General features: G+C 36.2%; 1 protein-coding gene, 1 long non-coding RNA gene and 1 other non-coding gene across 3 annotated transcripts in view; 2 read left to right on the top strand and 1 right to left on the bottom strand.

Annotated features, from left to right (window-relative positions):
* LOC144372399 (uncharacterized) overlaps nt 1-23,704 on the top strand; it is a 44,851-nt gene extending 21,147 nt beyond the window's left edge. Inside the window, exon 3 of the long non-coding RNA XR_013432423.1 lies at nt 23,011-23,704. This is a non-coding gene — a long non-coding RNA (uncharacterized LOC144372399). The remainder of the gene's footprint in view (nt 1-23,010) is intronic.
* On the bottom strand, nt 86-21,182 carry LOC144372400 (transport and Golgi organization protein 1 homolog). Its single transcript, XM_078035792.1, has 5 exons — nt 21,028-21,182; nt 19,745-19,881; nt 3,393-3,524; nt 1,101-1,122; nt 86-180 (listed from the first exon to the last, which is right to left on the bottom strand). Exons 1-5 carry the CDS (start codon nt 21,158-21,160, stop codon nt 86-88), a joined length of 519 nt encoding a protein of 172 aa, XP_077891918.1. The 5' UTR covers nt 21,161-21,182.
* LOC144372403 (U6 spliceosomal RNA) lies at nt 16,612-16,718 on the top strand. Its single transcript, XR_013432426.1, has one exon. It is a non-coding gene; the product is annotated as a U6 spliceosomal RNA (small nuclear RNA).
* Nucleotides 23,705-25,389: the final 1,685 nt, after the last annotated feature.

Raw genomic sequence — 25,389 nt, 5'->3', positions numbered from 1 at the left:
AAAAAATTTTAAAATACGATTTTTAAATTAAAACAGGTAGAAATGATTCAAGCTAGAACCAAGGGAGAAAGAAACAAAACAATAATTATACCTTCTGTTCATAATTTGACAATTTCTGCATTAGTTCTTCATTTTCTTTTATGAAATTGTTCACCTTTTTGGAAATTTGCTGTTCATTGACTAAAAGGGGGAAATATACAAGATTATTACAATCACTAAATGAAATTCAATTATTCAATCTACTAAAAGCAAAGACATGTTATATGGTACTATGAGGAAATACTTCTTAGCATAGCTATTATGCTTTTAAAAAGCAAACTATGCTTATTAGCAATAAGAGTATAAAAATTATTAAAATTTAAGAAAAATATAAGAACAATGATATTTTGCTGGGCGCAATGGTACACACCTGTAATCCCAGTGGCTCAGGAGGCTGAGCTAGAAGGATCCCAAGTTCAAAGCCAGCCTCAGCAAGAGTGAGACACTAAGCAACTAAGTGAGACTTGGTCTCTAAATATAGGAGGTTGGGGATGTGGCTCAGTAGCGTGCCCCAGAGTTCAATCCCAGGTACCCCTCCCATCCAAAATGATATTTTAATTTAAGCTTATTTCACAGATGGGAAATACAGTAAAGTGTTGTAGCTTGATATTCCTCCCTTCTCAAAACACTTTCTTTTCAGAAAATGGAATCATTTAATTCTTTGCAAAGAAAAACAGAAATGAAAACATACTGATTCACAGTACCATTCTTTAAATTATCTACTCAATTACTTAATGCATGATTAAATCATTAGCATAGAAATACTCTTCAAATGTAATACATCTGCATTATATCAATATTCAAAGTTAATCTGCCCCAAATTAAAACTTATCATCTCCCTATCCACAATTTGTTCCTCCTCTTTATCTCCTATCTCAGAGTTGGAACCATCATCATCTACTCTATTATCCATGCTAACAACCTAGGAACAGTAAAATTTTCAGGAGGTAAAAAAGATAATAGACATTAAAAGTCACTGTATCTACTTCTAACATACATAAAACACACATCAAACACCAATACAAAGGGTTATTACAAGTTTAAGAGACCTAAAAATTTACCTTGATATACTCTATCTTTTACCTAGAAGAGAGAAAAAAGATTAAATTTGATATCAAACATCTGCTCAATAGAAACAGCATTCCTAAAACAACAATCAGAATCATAACCAAGTGAGAATTTAATAACATTCTGGTTCAGGATAATAATTTATAGGATTAAAAATAAGTAAAGGTTAACAAGCCTTTTAAATTTAATTGGTAGTGATATTTCATAAATAGCCTCTGACATAAAAACACTAAGATATGCACCTTATTTCACAGTAAATATGTGTGTGTGTATGTGTGTGTGTGTGTGTGTGTGTGTGTGTGTGTGTACTCAAAATCATTTACTTGACAATTCTAAATAACCAGGATAAAGTCTAGAAACAATGACTATTCAAAAGGAATCTGAGGAAACAATATTAAAGGCATAATCTTTGTACTAAGATATGCCACTTTCACTCACCAGAAAACATCTTAGAACTCCAATTTAAATTTGGCTATTGGCTGAATTTAGAAACTAAGAGGCTACATCATCTTATTTCTGCAAACCACTAAATATATAGCAAGAAATCTTAAAGGGAAGACTGCTAGAAGAAAATGCACAAGCAACAAGAGAAATGACAATTAACATATTCTGGAAAGGACAAAAACAATCATTTCCAAAAGACAGCAATAAACTACCTGATAATAAAACGTAAGCAGAAATTTTTTTAAAACATCACTAAATTTCTTTGTAACTTAGCATATTACTTGTCCTTTCAAATGTTATAAATGGTGATGGGATACTCAGATGTGTCCATGGATCATCCATGGGATCTTCGTAATAGGAAATTGCATTCAGAAAACTCCAACACAGAAAGAAATGAACATTTCTTTAATGTCATAGCCTTGCTAACCTTTTACTCAAAATGACAACAGAGGAAAATGGGAAGTAGCATAAAAGCAGTCATCTAAGGTAAGGACTAAAGTTCCAAAGTCAAATGCTGAAACTGAGGAGCAACAAGCTAGGAACCAGATCCCACATAACCTAGTGAAAAGAGAAACAGGTACCAGGGTTCTTGAAATGAAAGAAACAAGAGAGAGAAATATAAAATGTTTTCATGTTTTTCCCTTCTCTTTATCCTTCTATTTCCTTTTTCCTTTTAGCTGAGAAAAAGTTCAATGAGATTAGAAAATTCCTCACAGGAATCCAGGCAAACGATTCTTCTATTTAAGAAGGGAATACTTTCTAAGAGATTTTACACTCAATTGTACAAGGAGAGGAAACTTATCTTAACAATGATATGTCTGATATAATTAAGAAATCAGAAAAAGAACAATCAGATTTGAAAAGATTTGTATCCAATGCTTTTGGCCTCTTTAACTGTTAGGCTTTTCATATGCAAAGTCCATTTACCTAAAATAATTTTCTTTCAATTATGTTAAATAACTATGAAACAGAATGACCTACAGTACAAACATAAGTATGTATAAGCGCATACACACACACACACACACACACACACACACACACACACACTTATACATATATGTACACATATACACAGAGATAGACTAATTCTGCTCAGGAAAAAAAAAAAAGACTTAATGAACAAAACATTTAATGGATTTTTGGACAACACATAATCTATACTTCCAAATAAAAAGGTATTTTCTGAACATATGATCAAATCATAAAATCTGGGAAAAATTTATATAAAAGACTGGAAAAATTATCTCATCTCCTTTTTCTCATTTTACTGTATTTCTTTGCAGCATTTCCCCCTGTTTATATGTGTTTATATTAACATACAGTTCATCAACATTTAAATCTTAGTTTCTGCTTTTTTCCCCCACTTCACATTTAATTGTGAGCATTTTCTGTACCTCAAAGCTTTGAAATAAATACATCTGCCTACTATTCCATTAATTGAACATACAATAACCCCTAAATGAATTATGTTGTGCTAAGTCTTCAATCTAATACACTGTTCCATTGAAAAACATTACCAAAATCTTCAAAGCATAGTTATTTCTTTAAGATAGATTACTAGACATATATGCTACATAAAAGGATATTTATCTAACCTATCCCATCTTTTATCCCACTTTTAAGACTTCTGATACATATGAAACTACTGGTCAGGATGGCTGTAAGAATTACCAGTTCTACCAACTGCACCCACACTAAATTATTTTATAAGGTTAGTTTGACTTAAACCACTAATTTGTGTTTTAGCAACTGAAAAAGAAAAAAAGGGGGGGGGCAGTGACTATATAAAATAATCCTTGTGCTTATGTGCTGAGGTATAAGTAAGTTAATTTACTCACAACAAGAACAGTTCTCCAAAAGAAAATGACAAAGGATACAATCCCAAAGAAAACAGTGAAAACTACAGGCTTCCATGGTAGTCCATAAAAATCAGGCCCAGGTTGAGTATCATCAGGCAATGTAGTAAACAGCTGAAACAGACAAATTAGAAGAAATGGGAAACCTTAAATTTATAACAAAACAGTCACAAAGAATCATGGCAATTCTAAACCAACCTCCTCATCAGAAATCAACCTCCTCAATATTTTCCAATAGCTTCTTCAAGAGAGAGAATACTGGCAGTCTCACATTTTTTGTTGGCTTGCAGTGTTTTCAAGTATAATGAATCTAAATACTTTTTTAAAAAATATTTATTTATGTATCTTTAGTTTTAGGGTGGACACATTGTTTTGTTTTTATATGGTGCAGAGGATCCAACCCAGTGCCTCATGTATGCTAGGCAAGCGCTCTACCACTGAACCACAACCCCAGCCCGAATCTAAATACTTTAAATTGAGCATACATTTCCAGTTTGTAACAGGCCCTATATCATCACATTGTCTAACACCTGGCTAGAATCCCTCTGGATCATTCTTTTCTATTAAATAACCTGGTTTTTATAATTTAAAAAATTCATTTAAGACAAAAACTTAAATATATGAAAGAACTAATTAATTTTATGGCAACAAATAAAAACAATGATGATATAAGATTTTAAATCTTACTTCCATTCCACTCTTATATAAACAGATAAGTGACATGTAATTTCAGACAACTCTTGAAAACTGGCTTAAACTTCTCTGAATTTAACATCCTTCTATAAAATTCAAAGCCTAATTTTAAATGGTTGCTCAAAGGCAGTGCAGTAAACACCTGCCTACTCTTCCCTGTTTTCACCTCCCTCTACACGTAATAGGAGATAACTGTCATTTGGGCCCAATTCCCCAGCAGTCTCCGTAGGGAAAACACCTGTAGTAACCTTAGCTGTTTGGATTGTTGGCTGCATTTCGGAACATACCATGAGGTTGTCACCTCTATTCCGTCAAAAAAAAAAAAAAAAGTGCAAGTGGGGAAAGCTCAAGTACACTCTCACCGGCCTCGCTTAACAATACAGTCAAGTCCTGCCTGCCTTGGGCCCGACACACTCCATTTCTCCGTCGCCACGACAGTCAGTGCACCCACTCCGCCAGAACTCAGCCACCCGCCTGCCAGAGCTGGGGTCCCTCCCTGGGAATGGGACCGTCACCTCCAGTAGCTTGGCAATGAGGGCTGCGTAGAGCACCGACAGGGGTCCCAGGAGCTCCGGGTCCCCCGGGAAAGCAGTGACAGAAGGCACAGTGGCAGGTACTGAGTCCATGGTGTAGGGACAGCTGAGCGGAAGCAACGCTTCCATGCAGAACAGCACAGGACCCTCTTTCACCGTTTCCTACTTCGGTAGGACCCAGCGCAGGGGGCGGGTACTGGGAGTGAACTTTGCCTTCCTCCACCGCAGGCGCTTTCCGCCCAACGCAAGTAAAACGCGTCATCAGAGGAAGCCCCTGGGCCCACAGCAGTGAGAGGACAGAGGATGCAGAGGGGCGGGCAGGGAGCGGAAAGAACCAACTGCGGAGCCCAGCGGGGGACAGCGCGAGGAGAGCCCAGCAGAAGAGTCCAAATGAAAGGACTCCAGAAGGAAAGAGGCTCACCTGTCCCCGGAACTGGGAGAGGACCAGCGATTTAGAAGGCCCTGGAGGAAGCCAGGGAAGTAGCAAAAGGGGATTATAGGCAGAGACTAGGAAAAAGGAGAAAGTCAGGCCTCCCAGCTCCTCCCAGAGCAAAACCCTTTTGTCAACATGTTGAGACACCAGGTACCTACCTGCCCCAAAAGTGCAGACAGAAGAGAAGAAGCTTCTCCTGCTCCCTTCTAAAGGACTACTGCTTGGACTGGGCTTTCCTTCCCTACTCAATCCAGTCCTGTTACTTTCTCCAATTGTGGATGACACTCTTTTTAAAAAGCCTTACCCTAAGGAATCATGTCATTATCACCCCACTCCGGTGGCTTCATTTCTGGATGCCACATTTTAAGGTTGCATGACTTGTGGAAAAGAACAGAATCATGAATAGCCCCCGAAAAGCACGTGCTAAAAATTGAAGAAACTGGGGACGTTTAACTTGGGGAGGGAATGAACATATGTGGATCTTTAAAAATCTGTCGTCAAGTTGATTATAGTCAATTCAAAAGAACAAGAATAAGCAGGAAAGCACTGAAAAAAGAAGAGCAATGAAGGGTACAGGGAGGGCAGACTATATAATTAATTCATGTACCCTCGTCCAAGCCCAAGAATACATAGAGATTGTGGGACAGAATAGAGAATCCAGAAACAGAACCAACTGGACACTTGGGGTACAATAAAAGTTAGTTTGGGGAAAATAGACTTTCTAATAAGTAGCGTTACCACATGGAAAATTATAAAATTGGATTTTTCTCTACTTATTCAAAAGATAAACTACAAATGGATAAGAAACATGAATGTAAAAATAGAAAATAAACAAGTACTAGAAAATATTGGGTGAAATTTTCTATGTATTATGAGTGGGCAAAACCTGCCTCATTGAAAAAATCTTTCCTGGCTGTATCTAAACCTGCTACACACACACACACACACACACACACACACACACACACACACACACACACACAGTTTGACAATGACAACCTGAGAAAAAATATTTGCAACCTATTATTGTCCAAAGAATCATGTTCCTGAAATATAAAGAACATTATAAATAAAATGGCCAGCAAACCTATACAAAAATGGGCTGAAGAAATAAACAGATCTCAGGAAAAGAAATGCAAATAGCTATAACATATGGAAACATGCTCTGCTTAGCTCATAATGAACAAAATACAAATTAAACCACACCAAGATACCATTTCTCACTTGCATTGGCAAGATCCAAACGTTTGACAACATACTCAGTAGGTGAGAGAATGTGGGGGAATACAAATTCTCAGATAAGTATACAAAATGATACAACCCTTATGAATGAGATTTGGCAACATCTTCCGAAACTGCTTATATATTTACCTATTAACTCAACAATTGCACTTTTTTTTTTAACTTTTTCAGTGCTGGGGAAGGGTATCTAGGGCAAGTGCTCTACTGCTGAGCTATAGTCCCCCAGCCCTAACTTCTAAAGATACTGGGAATACAACAACAAATGTTTAAAACTTGTATTTACAAAACTATGTTATTCAAGCATTAATTATAATAATACAAGATGGTCACAAAAGGCTGAAACAACCGTCATCAATGAAAGTTGTTGAATAAACCAAGGAAGAAAGAAAATAATTTTAAATACTGCTAAGAGCTGGTTTCCAGAATATATATTTTTAAAATGAAGTAGAGAAAAATATTTGTAGAATATTATTTGTATCTTAGAAAGTGAAAAAAGATGAGTATATTATTTCTTATAGCTTTGAGGTAAAATTGACATGCAATAAATTACATGTATTTAAAGTGTGCAATTTGATAAATTTTAACATGAAATTATGAAATCACCATTATAATCAAGATAATATACACATCCTTTACTTCCAAAAATATTCTCATTCTCTAGGTAATTCTGCCCTTTGTCACCCTTCCTTCTTGCCCCCCACTTTCCCATTCCTCCAGCAAAATGTCTATCTTAATAGATTGCTTTGTATTCCTCAAGTTTTATGTGTATGGGATAATGTATTTTCTATGGCTTCTCTTATTCAGCATAATTTGAGATTCATCTACATCAGTTTATCTATCATCTATTTTTATTGCTGAGTAGCATTTCATTATATGTACATACCACAATTTGTCTATCATCTATTGATAGACATTTGGATTTTTTTCCAGTTTGGGGCTTTTACAAATATAAAATTCCTCCTATTGCTATATAACTTATCTTTTCTTTGGAAAAGAATGGTTGGATATGACTGGTATATGTTTACCTTTTTAAGAAGGTGATTCTACCACTTTATATCCCCACCAGCTGTGTACCCATCCAGTTCCTCCATCTCCAACCACTCAGCACAATTGTCTTTAATATTAGATATTTAATAAGTGTGTAGTGGTAACTCTTATGCTTCAAAATTGCATTTCCCTGATAATTATGTCAAGCATTTTTAATGTCTTTATTTACTATCTGTTTATCTTCTTTGATGAAGTGTTATTTTACAGGACTATATTTTTTCTAATGAGTTCTAAGAGTTCTTCATATATTCTTGATGCAAGTCTTGATAAATGCTTTACAGTAATTTCCTCCCAGCTTGTGTTTTGTCTATTTCATTCACTTCAAAGTGTATTTTGAATTACAGAGGTTTTAGTTTGATGAATCCCACATTGTCAAATCCTTTTTAATGCTTTTGTTGTCAAATTTAAGAAATCTTTGCCAAACCTAAGTTCAACAAAAATTTTTCTCTTATTTTTTTCCTAGAGGTTTTGTAGTTTTGAGTTTAATATTTAAGTCTGTGAGTTAATTCAGGTGTCTAATGCAAGGCATGGATCAATATTTTGCATATAAATATGCAGTAATTTCAGTACCATTTGCTAAAAAAACTTTCCATTCTCTACTTGTCTTTCCATCTTTGTCAATGACTGTTGCCATATATATTGTGTATCTATCTCTGAATTCTTGGCTCTGTTCCAATGTTTTGTCTGCAATCCTGATTACTGTAGCTTTAGAATATTTTTTTCTCTTTTTTTCCTCTTCGTATGGTACTAGGGATTGAACACAGGACCTTGCATATGCTAGGCAAGTGCTCTACCACTGAGCTACATCCCCAGCCCTAGATTAAGTCTTGAAGCGACGTATTCTAGGTCTGTTGCAATCAGCTTGTCATTTTCTACAAAACTCTGCAGGAATTTTGATTGGAATAATGTTGACTCTGGTGATTAAACTGGGATGAATGGACACCTTAGTCTTCTGACTCATAAATTAGGTATATCTCTCCATTTAGGTTCTCTTTAATTTCTATCAGCAATATTTTATAGTTTTGAATATATACATTTTAGTTTTTGCCACGTTTATGTTTAAATACTTCATATTTTTATTCTATTGTACATGGAAATCTTTAAAATTTCAATTTCTAATTATTCATTGTTAATATATAGAAAATATAATTGCTTTTAGATGTAAATTTTATCTGTCAACCTTACAATAGCGTTTTTCTAGATCATACCAAATTGTATCTATATATATTCATGTTATCTGAAAATAAAGAGAATTTTATTTCTTCCTTTCCAATCTGAGTGCATTTTATTTCTTTTTCTTGCCTTAGTATACTAGCTATTTCCTTACTGCACCCCAGTACAATGCTAAATAGATGTAATGAGAGTGGACATCTCTGTTTGGTTTCTGATCTTGGGGAAAAGTATTCAATTATCAACCATTAAGTATGAGGTTAGCTGCATTTTTTCAGGGGATATTTTAAGCTCCCTTCTATTCCTAGTTTGTTGTTTGTTTTTCTACATCAATAATAAATGCTGAGGGGCTGGGGTTGATACTCAGTGGTAGAGCACTTGCCTAGCATGTGTGAGGCAATGGGTTCGATTCTCAGCACCGCATATAAATAAGTGAATAAAATAAAAGTCAATCAACATCTAAAAAAATTTTTTAAATAATAATCAGGGCTGATTTTTTTTTTACATGTCGATGGGATTTATTGTCACCTACTTGTACATGCACACAAAATAACAATATAATTTGGCCAATATTACTCCCCAACATTTCCCCCCTCTGCTATATTTTTTAAATGCTTGTTTTGTATCTCTTGAGCTAAACACAAAGATTGTGCTTTTAGGTACATCAATGTGGTAAATTTCATTGATTTTCAAATGTTAAATAAATTTTGGATTCTTGACATAAATCCCCATCATCAGTCTAGTTTTTGTCTATGATGTATTTTCCTTTTACATATTGTTGTATTTGACTTAAATTTTTGTTTAGAATTTCTGTACAGATTCATTGGAGATCTCTTGAGAGGTATGTGATTTTCTTTTCTTGTTATATCTTTGTCTTGGTTTGGTGTAGTGATAACACTGGCTTCATAGGAGAAATATTTCCTTGCTTTAATATTCTGCAAGGGTTTAGTATGACTAATACTATTAGGAATTAGTATCATTTCTTCCTTACAGGAATTGGATCACCAATAAAGCTATCTGGGTCTTATATTTTTTTCTTTGTAGAAAGGTTTTTACCTATACCTTCAATTTCTTTAATAGTCAACAAGGTTTATGAAGTTGTCTGTTTTTCTTGAGTGAACTTTTGCAATTTGTGGCTTAAATAGAATTTCTTCATTTCATCTAAATTGTCAAGTTAATTAACATAAACTGTTCATAATATCCCCATTATCAGTCTAGTATCTGTGAAATCTGTAGTTATATCCCTTCTCTGATTGCAGATATTGGTAATCTGTGTCTCCTCTTTTATTTCCCTCACTAGATGTTGATCAATTTTATTCATCTTAAAGAACTAGCTTTGGGTTTCATTGATTTTCTCTTATTTTCCTTTTTTAAAATTTTACTGACTTATAGTCTTTATTATATCTTTTTTTCTTGCTTACTTGGAGATTAACGTATTTTTCCTTTTCTAGTTTCTCATAGTAGGAACTAAAGTCAATGACTGAAGACTTCTTTTTTAATAAAGCTATCTTGGGCCTGGTAGTGCTATAAATTTTCCAATAACGCTTTAGTGACATTGCACAAATGGATATGTTGTTTTCAGTTTTATTGAACTCAAAATATGAATTTCTTCTTTGATTTATTTGACTCAAAAATTATTTAGCAGTGGGGGCTAAGGTTGTAGCTCAGTGGTAAAGTGCTTGCCTCACATGTGTGAGGCACTGGGTTCGATCCCCAGCACCACATAAAAATAAATGTACTGTGTTGTTCATTTATACATACATATATATATATATATATATATATATATATATATATATATATATATATATATATATATATATTAGCAGTCTGGCACTAAAGTTTTCAAATATTTGAGAAATTTCCAGATTTTTCCATTATTGATTTCTCATTTTATTGTGTTCAGAGAACAAGCTTTGCCTGACTTTGAATACTTTTATATTTACTGATAATTTTTTTAAGATCCAGAATACACTTTATCTTGGTAAATGTTCCATGTGCACTAAGCTCCTTGGGAGTTTTCTATAAACGTCAATTAATTTCAAATGGATGGATTGATTATGTCATTCACACTTTCTACAATCTTACTTTTATTTTTCATTTTCTGCCAATTGCTGAGGAGAAGATATTGAAATCTCTAAATGTAATCTATAGGATTCATCATTTTCCTCATAATTCTATCAATTTTTATACTTCATGTATTTTGAAGGTCTAATATTAAAAGTACAAGCATTTAAGTTTATTATATAATCTTGATTGATTCCTTTATCATTAGGAAATAACTTTCTTGAGTCTCGATGATATATTTTGCCCCACAACCTCTTTTGGTTTAATGTAGCTACTCCAGATTTCCTTTCACTAGTGTTTAACATGAGATACCTTTTTCAATCATTCTAATTTTGACTTCTTTGTGTCTATTTACAGTGTTACTCCCTTAGACATCTATTTGGGTCTTGCTTCTTTAGGCAATATGACAATCTCTGTTTTTAACTGATGTATTTAGATACTTTCCACTTAATAGGATTACTGCTGTGCATAGGTGTAAGCTTAATATAATCTTCTATTTGTTCCTTCTGTTCTTTGTTCTTTTTCTTTTCTTTCTGTCTTCTTTTGCAGAAATACCACTATCGGTATTTTTAGTGATTCCTCTATTGGCTTATTAAGCTATAACTCTGTTTTCTAATCTTAGTGCTTCAGGGTTTAGAATGTACATCTTTAATTTGTCACAATATACCTTCAGATGACACTGTATTACTTCACATATTCAATAAGAACGTTACAATAATTACTACCCTTCTGAGATTTATACTGTTGTCATGTATTTTACTTTACATGTTTTCTAAATCCCATACTACACTGATGTTTGTCTTTAAACAGTCAAGGACTTTTTAAAATGTTCAAATAAGAAAAAATTATTTTAAATATTTATGCACACAGTCACCATTTTCAGTGTTCTTTACTCCTTTATTCCATTATTTCCATCTGCTGTCTTGGTGCAAGTGTAGGGTGAATTCTTTCAGCTTGTATGTCAGTACAAGTCTTCATTTTAGAAAGATATTTCACTGGGCATGATATTATCGGCCAACATTATTACTCTTCAAATATATTAAAGGTATCACTCCACTATATTCTCTTATGCCTAATTTCTGACAAGAAATCTGATGTCATCCTTAGTTCTTCTCTACATAAATGTTTTCTCTAACTGCTAAGATTGCTCTTTATCACTGGTTTTGAGCAATTTATTTATGATATAATATACCTTGATATAGCTTTATTCATGCTTTTTGTACTCTAGTTCCTTTTAATATCTTGGATCTGCAGATGTACAGTTTTCACAAATTTTTGAAAATTTTTGGCCATCATTTCTTAAAATATTTTTCTGAATACCTCTCAATGCTCAACTTGAAACTGTCCCACAGCTCACTGATGCTCTGGTTCACTTTTCTTTAACAGAAGAAATTTTTCCTGTGTTTCATTTGGGGTACTTCTCCTGTTATGTCCTCAAGTTCACTAACAATTTCATCACAATGCTTATTCTGACATTAATCCCATCCACTGTGTTTATCATATATTTTCAACTCTAGAAGTCTGATTTTCTTAAAATATATCTTCTATATCTCTTTTTACCTTTTTAACACACGAAATATGGTAGTAATAACTTTTTAAAAAATGCCATTACCTCATTCTAACATCTCCGGCAGTTCTCGGTTGGCTTTGATTGGATGATTCTTCTCCTCATCATTGTGGATTGTATTTTTCTTGCTTCTTTGCATGCCTGGTAAGCTTTGATTCGATGCCATACATTACGAATTACTATTCTTAATATTTTGTATACAATTAAATTACTGGAAACAATTTGATTCTCTTGGGTCTGAATATTTGCTAGGTATGACATAAATTGTAATAGTCAGTCCGAGGTAACGCCCTTCTGATTATTCTACCCAACTTCCTTAGATAGTTTTTTCCAGGTGCTATTCTGGTCCCTGTGTTAGGACCTGTTCCTTCTAATCACTTAAGATTGTTTCTCTGACTTGCTAAGCAGTTTCATCACACTTATGTGCAGATCAATACCCTGCTGAACACTCAGAGAGCCTTTCACAGATTTCCAGAATTGTCTCTCAATGTAGCAACCTTCTTTTGGTACTCCACCCTGTGAATTCTAGTCACTTCAGTTTTCCTGGAATCTCAGCACCATCTCTCAATTCATGGTATCCTCTGGTTCTGCCTGACTTCCCCTTCTTTGTCATGGCTTGGGAATCTCTTAACATAGTAAAAGCTGGGACAACTAAAGAGCTCACAGCATTTGTTCCTTATGTTTCCAGAATCATTCTTTGTTGCTTGATCTTCAATGTTGCTGGATCTTCAAATTTTATCTGTTTGTGGGTTTTTTTTTCATATTTATTTTAGTTGTTTCAGTTGGGAAGGTGAAGCCAGTACCTATATAAAGCTATCATAGCTAGATGTATAAATCATTTGCTTTTCTTTTTCTTTTTATGGTGCTGGGGATTGAACACATGGCCTCATGTATGGTAGGCAAGTGCTCTACCACTGAGCTACATATCCCTTTTCTCATTTGCTTATTTTTTTAATAGCAGAATACATAATGAAATAAATTTTAAAAGTTAACTATAAAAGAGAGTAACATCAGGGTAGACAGAACTGGGACAAAAGCTAGAATTCTTTCAAAATCAGGCAGGAGAATCACAAGTTCAAAGCTAGCCTCAGCAACTTAGCAAGTCCCTATGCAATTTAGTGAGAACTATCTCTAAATAAAAAATAAAGAGGCTAGGTATGTGGCTCAGTGGATAGGAGCCCTGGGTTCAATCACCAGTACTAGAAAACAGAAACAACTTATTTTTACAAATTAACTTTGGCTCTTCTAAATATTTAAATAAATGTAAAATAAACAAAAAAATCTTTATAAAGTAATACCTAAATATTGAAAGCAAAAATGAAACAACCTGTGACATCAAGTTGGTGACAAACCACAGAAATGAATTAGTTCAAACATACCTTAGTGGGATATAGCTTAAAGACAAGAGAATTTCATTTCAGGAATACATTCCTGAAAGTATTTTAAATAACATAAATATAGTCTTGTGTTGCTTAATGATGGGAATAAATTCTGAGAAACACGTCTTAGGCAATTTCAGCATGTAAACATCATTGAGCATACTTATACAAACCTAGAAAATATAGCCATTTCCACACATAGGTATTCATATATGGTATATCATCGCTTTGGGGATAAAAACCTATAAGATATTATCATACTGAATTCTGTAGACAATTGTAACGTTGTAAATGTTTATATATCTAAACATATCAAAACACAAAAAAGATATTAAAAATACTAGGTGACAAGAATTTTTTAGCTCCATTATTATGCACTAATGACCAAAATGTCATTAAGTGGCACAAGACTGTAAACAATTATACTGATGTCATTGAAAACTGGAACTCCAACATCAGAGAAAGAAAACACAAATCTAAGATAGATGAAGTGAAGTAAAATCTCTCCTGAATTTTCATGGGAATTATCTAAATGACATGATGAAAAATCCCCACATATTTCTGAGCTTTGTTCACTAAAAAGGCCTACAAATGACAGTCAATTTGAGCAATAAGCAATCCTAGTACTTGGAATGTAGCCTCTAAATATCATTTCCTATTGAAAGGAACCAAAGTTCTTTTAGAGAAATAGTTCCTTCAAGGTCTGGACAGGGAATGTTTAAGATGAACTTGGAATATCTCATAGTTCAAAAGCAAGGGAAATAGGTAACAATGACCACTAGGTGGTGGCAAAGGGTCTCAGGAGCCAAGATAAAGAGGCTTCTGCAAGGCAAAAGGGGGAGAAATTGAGCATCAGGTAAGAACAATTACTATTCCTAACTGGATTAAACACACCAAATATTTTTAAATGCATGACATCATATTGACTCTTAAATAAAAGTTAAAAGGATTTCAAAAGCCCCTTTGGGTATCATTTGATAATGCTAGAATACCACCTTACTATTCTGAAAAGTAATGAAGAAAAGGAATCAAATGTTTATCTCCTGCCTTAACTATACAAACAAAATATCTGTGTAAAGAATAATCAATCATAGCCAGGCGCCGTGGCACACACTTGTAATCCCAGTAGTTCGGGAGGCTGAGGAGGGAAGATAGCAAGTTCAAAGTCAGCCTCAGCAAAAGCGAATTGCTAAGCAACTCAGTGAGACCCTGTATATAAATAAAATACAAAATAAGGCTGGGGATATGGCTCACTAGCCAAGTGCCCCTGAGTTTAATCCCCAGTACAAAAAAAGAAAGAAAGAAAGAAAGAATCATCAATCATAAATTTTTATTTGTATAGGCATCCCAGCCTTTAAATGAAGAAAGAAAAATCCCAGCAACTCAGACCATTGCTATTTTGCAACCTGTAATATATTAGCAAATCTCACCAAGGTCACTGTTGACTAGTAGTCAACATCAAAGGAGAGGACATGCAGATGTCAATGCAATATTTTATTAAGTTTTCATAAGAAACAGAATTGAACCTAAACCTGACTACCAATTTCCAAGAAATATAAAGCAACAGAGAAAGGCTGAGGTTGTTAGCTCAGCACTTGCCTAGAATGCATGGAGCCCGAGGTTCAATCCCCAACACCACCAAACAAACAAACAAAAAAAAAGGCAATAGAGAAAACAGGTTAAATTGTTGTACCAGGGGGATGTCATTTATTCACCAAAACTACAATATATCCTAGAAGTCCCACAAACATATTTTTTTCAATTATCGCAAAAAGTTACAACAAAAGGATAAATCAATAGAGAGTAACTTATATGAGACTTTTTCTCCCACTGAAAGCAACCAGAAAGTTGGAATATATATATATATATTTGGTATCAGGGATTAAACTCAGAAGCACTTGATCACTGAGCCACATCCCCAGTCTCAGCCCCATTTTGTATTTTATTTAGAGACAGGGTCTCACTGAGTTACTTAGCACCTCACTTTTGGCTTTGAACTCATGATCCTCCTGTCTCAGCCTCCCGAGCCACTAGGATTAAGGCATGTGCCACCATGCCCAGTCAAAATATATTTTTAAAGAGCTATTTTTCAGATAGAAAGCCACAAGGGACATGCAACTGTCACCCCTAAGAGCAGGAGAACAAATAGATGAGCATTTCACCTGGAGGCACCCTCTAGACCTCAGTTTGGGAAGGGGAACCCAAATAGGGCATAACAGTCTCACTGAGGAGAGAGAGACCAGAGTTCCAGGAGATTAAGCAGCCAAAAATATGTAGAGAAAACTACCAGAAAGATGGGAGCCACAAAGAAAGAGAGTTCCAGAAATCTGCATGGAGGTGGTCTTCAGTTTGGGGCTATATTCTAAGCAGTACCTGCAAGGGCCAAGAACAACTATAAGCTAACCAATCCCACAGTTGGCACTGAGCTGGGAGAAGTCTGGATTCCAGCTAGCCAGAGAGAGTTGACATACAAAAACAGTATGGTCAACAAGCTCATGAAGAAGTATTTGATCCAGGCATCATGGCACATGTCTGTAATCCCAGCAACTCAGAAGGTTGAGGCAGGAGGATCCCAAGTTTGAGGCTGGCAACTTATCAAGGGCCTAAGCAAGTTAGTGAGACCCTATCTCAAAAGAAAAAGAAAGTTCACTCAATATCATTAATTATCAGGAAATAAACTCACAAAGACATACCCACTAGAATGGCCCAAGTGCTAGTGAAGATGAAGTCAAGTGGAAGTCTCCTAAATTGCTGGTGGAAGTATAAAATGATTGTGGTCATTTTTTAGCATGGCTTGACAGTATCACATAAGGTAAAAACATACATTAAATGTAGGAGGCAATTGCACTCCTAGATATGAGTCCATTTATAGTGGCATATATATGAAATAGTACTGTAGGAAAAATGAATCTATAGTTAAAAAAAAGTTATCAGTGGTTGCCTGGAACAGGTGGTGAAGGAACTCACTGGGAAGGATCCCAAGGAAACCCCTTTTCTAGTGAAAAAACTGTTCTATATCTTGATTATGGTAGTTTTTACATGGGTATCTACATTTGTTAAAACTCAGAGTGTGCTTGCTTTGGCAGCACATATACTAAAATTGGAACAATACAGAAAAAATTAGCATGGTCCCTGAGCAAGGATGACACCCACATTTGTGAAGCATTCCATAGTTTTGTGGAACCAACCCTTCAACAGATGAATGGATAAAGAAACTGTGGTACATATATGAAATGGAATATTACTTATAGCCTTAAAAGAGAAAAAAATTATGGCATCTGCGGGTGAATGGGAATATCAGGTTAAGGGAAGTAAGCCAATCCCAAAAACCAAAAGCTATATGTTCTCTCTGAAAGTGGATGCTGACCCATAATGGGGGTAAGGTGGGTGGTAAGAGGCATGGAAAGAATGGAGGAACTTTGACTGGGCAAAGGGGAGGTAGGACAGGTGAGGGGGCATAGGGATAGGAAAGATGGTGGAATGAGATGAACCTTATTACCCGAGGTACATGTAGGAATACAAATGTGTTGTGTACAACTAGGAAAAGTTTTGTTCCATTTATATAAAATGAATCGAAATGCATTCTGCTATCATGTATAACCAATTAGAACAAATTAAAAAAAAACTCACTGATATTGGCTATCAAGGAATTACTGTTAAGTTGGGTGATGGCCCGTGGGTTCATTATACTACTCTCTGTGCTTTTCTTTAAAGCTTTTCTAATTAAATTTATTTTTTAACTAGTACATAGAAACAAACATTATAATTATTGAAGTAGGTAACATGACATTTTGATGCATGATTACACTATGTAACGTTTAAATCAGTTAAATATATCTACCTCCTCAAACATCATTTCTCTATGGTAAAACTTTCACAACCTTTTCTTCTAGTATTCTAAAATGTACAGTATGTTATGGTTACCTATAGTCCCCTACTATTCTCTCTGCTCTTATTTGAAAGTTTCCATGATAAAAATACTAAAAATAATTTTTAAATTAAGATATAACTTCAAATATTTAAAGGATTTCTATGTAGAAAAGAATTCAGTTTTATAGAGGAAATCATGTGGAGGAAAATTTGGAGTCAATACGAGGATGAACTAGACAACAGAAGAACATATAGCCTTGTAAGAGAGTGACTCATGCTAGGAAATACTGGTGTACAGGCCTCATAACTACTCGTCAGGGCCACAGTAAAGAAAATAACAGCAATGAGTGAGAAACTAGACTAACAGCCTTCCAAGGTTTCTTCTAACACTAAGATTCTACTAAGATTCCATTGATCAATGAACCTGATTGGTGCACATCTCCCAAACACATCAGAGCCTATTACTCTCCAGTCCTATCAGATATCATACTACTTGTTTAAGATTTTACATTGATTTGTTCATAATTTTTGCATATATTTGTTAAGTCCTTTTCTTAAGGCTTTCAAAAATCACAATCATGCCTTACACCTGTTAGACTCTTTTAGTCCTCACACAATGTCCTGTACATACTGGGCCATCAAAATGCTTTTTTGAAATCTCCTTTCAAATCAGTCTTTTAACATTGTGCCTCTTCTTTGCCACTCACGTCTATGTCTTACCTATCACCGTACAATCACTGACACACCTGCACCACATTCGTGTCCCCCGACCTAGACCTAGAGGAGGGCTCTGTGCATACCTAAAAATATGAATAAAGAAATCCTTTCCATATCGTGAGGCTGTTAACTTTCCAAGTGATGCTGATTCATTCTGATAATCAAATTATGACTGTGGAAGACTGCTTTAATCACTGGAAATATCATTATTCTAACTGCCTGGCTTGTACATACCCCTTACCCAGGTGGCTGCCACCATCATGAACAAACATGGAGCCAACTGAAAAATGATTTGTTTCTCCCCACCACATCTATTCCACCCTGGTGGTCTTTCCTCCCCAGGTATTCATTGATTTATACCACCTTCTGACTGCCTACATGAGAATTAGGGGGTGCGTAGGGGTAAAACCCTTCAAAATGCCAGACACCTCACCAGACATTTTACCTTGCCAAATCATTTAATTCTTATGATTGGAGTAAGCATTATCTACATTTTTCAGATGAGGAAAACTTTTTTCAAAAGTTTACTTATTTGCCCAAACTTCTAAATGATAACCTTGGGATTTGAAACCACATCTACCTGGCTTCAAAATCTATACATTTTACAAGGAAAACAACAACATCATCTTTCTTACACAAGCCTTGAAATAACACAATCTATAGGAAACAACTTCAGTTGAGGAGGATTACTGTCACAAAGGCCCTAGGACCTCCAACCTCTAAAAGCTTTCTCATTCCTATAATTAAATTCTAAAAGTCCAATATCAACAAATACCAATGGGGGGGAGGTAAGTCCTAAAATGCTTAGATAAGCTTCTAGACAGATTAAATGTCTTGTTTGAATCATGATTTTCTTTAGAAAGATCAGCCTTAAGTGACTCTTTCTAAGAAACAGATCTAACCTAATTCCTTTTCATTCTTAAAACTTTCTAAGGATCCCCACTATTAATGGTCTAATGCTACTTTGGCTCATGACTTCAGTTAAGATTTGCTGGCCTCTCCAACAGGCCCATCCCCCTCCAACTTCACACTTTACAACACCAACTATTCACATTCTCCTGCCCTCCCCAAATATCCTTTCTTCATGTTTCCATTTCTCTGAACACATTTCTTCTGACTGCCAGCTTCCCCCACCACCCCAGCCTGTCTAATCAACAACAAACCACATGTCAGACTCCTGTTTGCCCTTTGCCTGTGCTTCAAACACATCTCAACCACTTTCTGACCTTATTGATCACCCTTCCAACCATAATAAATGCATTTATGGACAATAATGTTCTACCATCGAATAAATACCTCTCTTTCTGCCATTATCTTACTGTGTTTCAAGTGAATGCTGTTATCTCCCTGCCAGAATGAAAGGTTCTGAGGGGAAGAACCAAGTTTTTATAGGTGTGCAAATGTCCAGCCTTGGTAGACAGCAAATCTTCCTCATGTGCTAAACCAAGTAGCCATTAAAGCCACACCCCTATGGCTTTTGTTTCAGGAGCTATCTACTCAAAGGATCAGGAGTAATTTTCATAAAGACATTTTAAGTTCTTCACTTCATGACCAGAAGCCACTTAAAAACTAATAAATAATCAACATTCTAATTGAAGAAACTATGTCAAACTTACCATCTTAGACAAATAAAGCAAGAATGAATGTAACAAGAAAAGTATGGTGGTGGCATCTTCTGGCTCTTCCACCTTTATCTCTAGTTGGTTTTCTGTATCAGCAGCATCAACAGGAGTACCTTCTGTTATAAGTAGCTCTAAAATTGAAAGGGGAAATGGCTATTTTATTTTATGCTATAGAATAAGAATTGTCTCTCTTCAGTTTCAATATTCATCGAGTGTTTCACTAAATATATGAGTCACAGTGCCTGGAATATTTGGCTCTCCTAAAGACAATTAACACAGAGAAGAAAACTTCAAAATCCTTATTAGAGCTATTAGACCCTTCAATTATAAAATGAACAATCTCCAGTCTACTCTCCACTACTTCCATGGCCATACAACTGCTACCAGAACAATATTTACTCAAGGGAAAATTTAAAACCAGAGATATATAGACCAGGGTCACATTCAACAAACATGGATTTAGTGCTGGTGAAACCTTGTGTTTAAAATTTTAGGAAAGCTGAAAGAGAGGGAGTCTTGGTTTGCAGATTTGCAGGTGGAATGAGCCAAGGCTTAACACAGTATCTGGCACCTGGCAGAGATACTCAACAATTATTTATTGAATGGACAGATGACAGCTATTTAAAAAGAACACAGTAATATCAAGAGAGACTAAAGGGAATTGGATACAGACCTGCATTGAGGCTCTGTGAATGAGGTAGAATTCCAGTAAGAACTGAGAGCTTGTAGGGGTGGAATTTCAGTATGAGTTACAGCCTGGGGTACGTTTGATTAAACAGCAGGAGTCCAACATGCAGTTATTAAGAAGTTGGACCAGTTGCTTCTAAGGTCTTTCTCAACCCTGAGATTCCCATTCACTACTATTTTTTTAAGCTTTTGCCTAATTTTTTTTAGTTTAGTTTTTGATGGACCTTTATTTTATTTATTTGTATGCAGTGCTGAGAATCAAACCCAGTGCCTCACATGTTAGACAAGCGCTCTACCACTGAGCTACAACCCCAGGCCCTCCATTCACTATTGGTCTATGAATTTGACTGCTGGTGAAGTCTGCACCATTGGCTCAGCATCTCAGCAACCTGAGCGGGCTGGCTGAGGCGCCGGCAGAGCCGGAGGGGACACACGCAGGGTCCTGAGGCTCTGTCACTCCTGCGCCCCACCCGTCATCCTACGACCCCCTAGCCCAGCCCACGGGGCAGGGGACCGGGGGATCGGAGCCCCATGCGGCCCCAAAGAGCCACCACGGAGACCCTGGGCTGCCCGCCCACCTGTGCACTCACTGCTGCATTCGTCGTCTGCACAGAGTTTGTGCTTCCACAAGGGCCAGCCGGTGCTCGGGTCCAGTTGGCCCGGCACTCGCCAGGTCAGCCACAGCACGAACAGCAAGAAGAGCAGCACTGGCGCTGCAGCCATGTTGTGGTCACCTTGGGGAGTCGGTGACGGGGTGGAGTAGGCTGTGGCGGGTGTCAGGGGGCGGAGGCGGGGCTCAGGGGGGCGGGTGGGGTGGGTAGCAAAGCACAGAGGGGTGGCGCCCGGGAAGGCTTAAGCCTTTCCCGGGTGACACCTCAGCAGGGATATCTGGGGGTCAATCCACAGACTCTACTGGAGAACACACGGAGCTGGAGCTCCGTCCTTCTCTAGTCAAGACCTTCTCATGGACTGAAGACCTTCTCCTCTAGTCGCTGCCTTGGCAACTAGAACTCTCCTTCTCGTCCAATCACCTGCCTTTGCTCCTGTGACCTCACAAGCGACCCTCCACATGATTCTAGTAGTCACCCACCCATCCCCCCCCCCCCCCCCCGCCAACTGGTCCTTTCTGGCTTTCCTTAATGTCTCATTTCTGGTCCATCCTAAACTAGCCCACTCCACTTCACCATCACTCCCATCCCCCATTCCTGGTCTGGTACCTCCTTTTCTGAACTACCAAATCCCACCCATGACTTGTCACAGCTAGTCTATGGTTCCAGGCTCCCTCCCCTTCAATCTCCTTGAGGTTCCTTGAAGCCCCACCCCAAGATCCCTCTGATTAGGAAAGGGGAAGGTGAATGGAACTGTGAGTGAGGGTGTAAACTGGAGACAGTGGCCTGCTTTTTTTTAAGGCGGGGACAGGTGGGGGCAGAGAGATGGACATTAGTCTTCAGGCTAAGATCTTGAGATTCTTATCCTTATCCGTAAGGGAAGAAATTATTTAATTCAAAAGCATATTTTTAATTCTCATTTTGTGCTACCAAAGCCCTAGCATGGTGTGGGAGTGGATGAAAATCAAAAGACAAGATATCTGGTCCTGGTCGGAAAAAGTCCACAACTTAGTGGGAACCAACTGACAAAACCGATTGTCAGAGAAGAAAGCTAGAAGCTAACATTTCTTGAAAGCTTTATGTCCAGTTGTTATTCTGAAGGAAATTTTATTTTATTTTTTCTGACCTCTAAGAGGGATCTTACATTTTTCTACTTCCCTTTCCAAGACTATTCCCTCTTTTGCACTGTGTAATCTTGAATTTAAATCTGAATTAGTTGCATTGATTTTCCCTTGTGTTAATAGTCAAATTATGATACAATTTGAATTATTGAAATGCATATGGAGGGGTTTCTTTTCTTATTTTTAATGAAAACTCACGTTTTTTAAAATTAGCACCTAGGGGACTATAGGTGGAGACTTAATATGTAGAGTCATCAGCATGATAATTGTGATTAAATAAACACAAATCAGTTCATGACAGATGATTTCACTTACTATTATAATCAGCTTTCTCCTCTATAAAACAGCACAATTAGTCCTAAATTGACATTCACTAATTGTATATTAGAGTTTCAAGGAAAACAATGAAGAGTTGGTGACTAGCATAATGATTGAGATGTGTTTTGACATCAGTAATTATTATTATTTTTAAGATGGGGGTCTTGCTATGTTGCCTAACCTGATCTCCAACACCTGGACTCAAGCAATCCTCCTGGCTTGGCCTTCTGAGTAGTTAGGACTACAAGTCACCAAACCAGCCCAGTAATTATTGTTTAGTAGATCTCTTTTTGGACACTAAAATCACTACTAATATGATTGTATATGTTTGAAATTGGTTTTAGGAGCAACATACAGATTTGATGCAATTCCCATCAAAATACCCATGAATTGGTGTGAATATACTTAGTATACAATGAGAGATATGAAAAATTGTGCTCTATATATGTAATATGAATTGTAAAGCATTCTGTTGTCATATATAAATTTAAAATAATAATAATAATAATAAATGTCATTTTTCCAGAACTAGAACAAACAGTCCTGAAATCCATTTGGAAGAATAAAATATTCAGAATAGCCAAAACAATTCTAAGTCAATAAAGCAAGCTGGAGGCATCATCACAATACCTGACTTCAAATTGTACTACAAAGCTATGGAAATAACCACTGCATGGCTCTGTCATAAAACCAGATACATAGACCAATGGGAAAGAAGAGAAGACACAGAAAAAGATCCAACACAGTTAACACTCATCTGATTCTTGACAAAGATGCCAAAAACATATTGGGAGAAAAGACAGGCTTTAAACAAGTGGTGCCAGGAAAATTGGTTATCCATATGTAGACAAATAAGATTAGACCCTGTACAAACTTGAAAGAGATCAAAAGCCCAGGAATTAGACCAGAAACTATGCAAATCCTTGGAAGAAAATATACATTTGAGACTCCAGCATATAGGTACAGGCAATGACTTTCTTATTAGAACTCCTAAAGCTCAGAAAATAATGACAAAAGTTAATAAACAGAATGGCATCAAATTAAAAAGCTTCTGCACAGCAAAGGAAACAATTAGTAACATGAAGAAAGAACCTAAGGAATTGGAGAAAATATATTTGCTAACTACTCTTTTTTTTTAAGAGAGTGAGAGAGAATTTTTTAATATTTATTTTTTAGTTTTTGGCGGACACAACATCTTTGTTTGTATGTGATGCTGAGGATCGAACCTGGACTGCATGCATGCCAGGCGAGCGTGCTACCACTTGAGCCACATCCCCAGCCCTGCTAACTACTCTTTGACACAGGATTAATATCCAAACTATATAAGAAACTTTTAAAAACTTAACACCAAAACCTCAAATAACCTAGCTTAATTGGGCAAATGAATTAAACAGATACTTCTCAAAAGAAGAAATAAAAATGGACAACAAATCTATAAAAATGTTCAACATCATTAGCAATTAGGGAAATGCAAATCAAAACTACAGTGAGCTTTCATCTCACTTTAGTCAGAATAGCAGCCATCAAGAATATGAACGATATGGGGCTGGGGTTGTGGCTCAACAGCACATTGCTTGTCTAGCACGTGCAAGGCCCTGGGTTTGATCCTCAGCACCACATTAAAAATAAATAAATAAAAATAAAGGTATTGTGTCCAACTACTTAAAAAAATAATATGCACAATAATAAATGCTAGAGAAAATGTGGAGAAGAAGGGACACTTTTTTCTCTGTTGATAGGATTATAAATGAATATAACCACTATTGAAATCAGTATGGAGGTTCCTCAAAAGACTAGGCAGGAAACCACCATATAACCCAGCTATACAACTACTCAATGTTTATCCTAATGAATTAAAGTCATAATACTAGAGTAGTACATGCATACCCATGTTTATAGCAGCACAATTCACAGTTGCCAAACTATGGAACCAAACTAGGTGCTTATCAAGGATGAATAAATAAAGAAAATGTGGCATATACACACAATGGAGCTTTATTCAGCCATAAAGGTGAATTATGTCATTTGCTGGAAAATGGATGAAACTTGAGAACATTCTGTTACACAAAATAAGCTAAACTCATAAGATCAAGGGAGCCTATGTTTTCTCTCAGATGTGGAAGCAAGAGAGGAAAAAGGAAAAAAAAAAGTGAAAATCAAATGGAGATCAGTAGAGTGTAGGAAAGAGACCAGGAGAGGGAGGAGTGAAGGGAAAATACTGGGGAATGATATTGGCCAAACTGTAGTGTTATATTGTGCATGTGGAAATATGTAACGACAAATACTGCCATGATTTACGACTATAATGTATCAACAAAAAAATGGAAAAAATAAAAGAAAGCAAACAAAAGAACAAAATTGCTTTCATGTATATATGTATGTATGTATGTATGTATGTATGTATGTATACAGCCTAGCCAAACATCTATTGTGAGCATAACATTAATACTCTGGAACAGTGTTGAGCAAATCATAGCTGTAAGCCTGACACTGTTTTTTTTAAATTGTTCCCTTTATTCCTTTTTTCTCTTTCTTTCTTTCTTCCTTTCTTTCTTTCTTTCTTTCTTTCTTTCTTTCTTTCTTTCTTTCTTTCTTTCTTTCTTTCTTTCTTTCTTTCTTTCTTTCTTTCTTTCTTTCTTTCTTTCTTTCTTTCTTTCTTTCTTTCTTTCTTTCTTTCTTTCTTTCTTTCTTTCTTTCATTCATTCCTCTCTCTCTCTCTCCCTTCCCTCCTTCCCTCCGTCCCTCCCTCTCCCCCCCCTCTCTCTCTTTCTTTCTTTCTTATTTCCCAGGCTGGCCTGAACTCCTAGGCTCAAGTAATCTTCCTGCCTTAGCTTTCTGAGTAGTTGTGACTGTTGGAGCACACCACGGTGTCCAACAATGACACTTGCTTTTGTAAACAAAGTTT

The sequence above is a fragment of the Ictidomys tridecemlineatus genome, unplaced genomic scaffold, assembly GCF_052094955.1.
Source record: "Ictidomys tridecemlineatus isolate mIctTri1 unplaced genomic scaffold, mIctTri1.hap1 Scaffold_1005, whole genome shotgun sequence".
Taxonomy (NCBI): Eukaryota; Metazoa; Chordata; class Mammalia; order Rodentia; family Sciuridae; genus Ictidomys; species Ictidomys tridecemlineatus.
Note: the sequence above shows the minus strand (reverse complement) of the source record. Positions and strands in the feature narration are given on the sequence as shown.